Source organism: Maniola hyperantus, chromosome 13 (genome assembly GCF_902806685.2).
Source record: "Maniola hyperantus chromosome 13, iAphHyp1.2, whole genome shotgun sequence".
Lineage (NCBI taxonomy): Eukaryota > Metazoa > Arthropoda > Insecta > Lepidoptera > Nymphalidae > Maniola > Maniola hyperantus.
Genome location: NC_048548.1, coordinates 7,816,053 through 7,818,401, shown reverse-complemented (window position 1 = coordinate 7,818,401; position 2,349 = coordinate 7,816,053). Strand labels below are relative to the sequence as shown.

At 37.9% G+C, this 2,349-nt stretch overlaps 1 protein-coding gene across 1 annotated transcript; it reads left to right on the top strand.

Moving 5' to 3' along the window:
• The first annotated feature begins 400 nt into the window (after positions 1 to 400).
• LOC117987393 (polyglutamylase complex subunit TTLL1-like) lies at positions 401 to 1,766 on the top strand. The gene has a single exon (XM_034974400.2). The coding sequence runs from the start codon at positions 459 to 461 to the stop codon at positions 1,698 to 1,700; it is 1,242 nt and encodes a 413-aa protein (XP_034830291.1). The 5' UTR covers positions 401 to 458; the 3' UTR covers positions 1,701 to 1,766.
• The last annotated feature ends 583 nt before the right edge of the window (positions 1,767 to 2,349 follow it).

Genomic DNA, 2,349 nt, shown 5'->3' with positions numbered 1-2,349 from the left:
GTGCGCTATACAAAGTGGCAGTTATTTTTGTGTCGATTCAAAGTACTCCGAACGTACCGGAAATTAAAATTGTAGGTAGGTATACACCGGGAATGCTATGCTGACAGAATGATGTCTCACCACTAACATTTAGTTCCGAGTACGCTCACATGACGCTCACTGCTACTATCAGCACCAAAATGCAATCAAGTTGCTTCAAAAACAAGTTGGCAATAGCAAGTCCAGCATACTTGTATTAGTAGAGTTCAGTGCCAGTTTCATACCATAAAAGCTAATTGATAACTATTTTGGAAAGTTTTCATGAAAAAACCCATTCTCTTTGAAGATATTTAAACGTCAATTTCTGAGTAATTTATCTATTTTGGCTTTTTATTTTTAATAATTATAATACCTATTCGTATTTAGTAAATTTCATTTGCTTGGTTATATTCAGTAACAGTACGGAAATTAAAATAACCATGGAGCGAGGCAAAGTAACTTATTGTACCGACTTAGAAAAATCAGTGATTATAAGCAACTTTGAGCGACGAGGCTGGATCCAAGTGAGCCCCGAAGATGAATGGAATTTCTATTGGTCCTTTACACAAAACTGCCGCACGATTTTCAGTATTGAAAGTGGATACAGAATGAACGACAACCAAATAATAAACCACTTCCCAAACCACTACGAACTTTCACGCAAAGATTTATTGGTGAAAAATATCAAAAGGTATCGCAAGGAACTGGAACGCGATGGTAATGTTTTAGCCGAAAAAACAGACGTCACGCTACCGAATGGTCAAACCGTCACACGCTACGTACATTTGGATTTCATACCCGTAACTTACGTCCTGCCTGCCGATTACAACATGTTTGTGGAGGAATATAGAAAATCGCCGCAGAGCACTTGGATTATGAAACCGTGTGGAAAATCCCAGGGAGCTGGAATTTTCTTAATAAACAAACTTTCGAAACTGAAAAAGTGGTCGCGCGAAGCTAAAACCCCGTTCCACCCGCAACTAACCAGCAAGGAAAGTTATGTAATATCGCGCTACATTGACAACCCGCTTCTGATTGGCGGCAAGAAGTTCGATCTTAGATTGTACGTTTTGGTCACTTCGTTTAGACCGCTTAAAGCTTATTTATTCCAGCACGGTTTTTGCAGATTTTGTACGGTGAAATATGATAGTAGCGTTACGGAATTAGACAATATGTATGTCCATCTGACTAATGTTAGCGTTCAGAAACACGGAGGTGATTACAATAGCTTGCATGGGGGTAAAATGAGTATACAAAACTTCAGATTGTATTTGCAAGGGACAAGAGGACGTTCGGTGACAGAGAAGCTGTTTGGTGATATGCAGTGGTTGATTGTTCACTCTTTGAAGGCTGTTGCGCCGGTAATGGCTAATGATCGACATAGTTTTGAATGCTATGGTTATGATATTATCATCGACGATGTTTTAAAGCCATGGTTGGTTGAAGTTAACGCATCCCCGTCGCTCCAGTCGACTACACACAACGATAGAATACTAAAATACAAATTGATCGACAATATAGTGTCAGTCGTTGTGCCTCCAGACGGTATACCGGATGCGAGGTGGAATAAAGTTCCGACCGAAGAGGCTTTAGGCGACTTCGATGTTTTGATCGACGAGGAATTAATAGAGAGGGAGGATGCAACTTTGCGGAACAGTAGATTCAATCGATGCAAATCGTGATCTTGCGAAATGGTTTTATGCAAAGTAGTTTTAAAATCAAAATTAGAAATGTTCTGTTTTGTTTTTATGATAACAAAATATCATTTCAAAAATTTTACTACTATTTCATCATCATCGAGGAATTTACGTATTTTGGACGATCTATTTAATAATAATTTATTTTTGATGTAGTCAAATACCCAATTTAAGTTGCTTTGGTGCTAGAGTTAGGTATGTTCTTTTGAATTATTTTTGGATGAACACCCGGATTTCTATTAGGTACTTTATTTGGATTTCTGTGGGTGCTATGCTTTCCCTCACACGTCGTGAAAAGCTTTTAAGCGCGAGAAGTTTTAGGGGATTACTCCTTAACCTTTAAAAGCTTTATACGATTTGACGACATGACCAAGTTGACAGCCTGACGCAATGCTTCGTTTCAATAGAAACATTCTTCCTGATGGTTTTGGGTTCGGTTTCTGTCTGCATTAATATAATAAAAATATTAACTCTACACTAAGCTATGATAATAATTATAATTAATTATAGTATAAAAAGAGGTAGACATGTTACATATGCACATCACACGCGTCTAAAGTAAAGACTGCCAACTAAGGCTCAAAATACGATCCACCTCATTTCGTCTTCAATGAAAGGAAGTAGGTACCTATAT

Coding starts and splice junctions, on each gene's coding strand:
- LOC117987393 (XM_034974400.2), top strand. CDS start 459: ATGGAGCGAGGCAAAGTAACTTATTGTACCGACTTAGAAAAATCAGTG.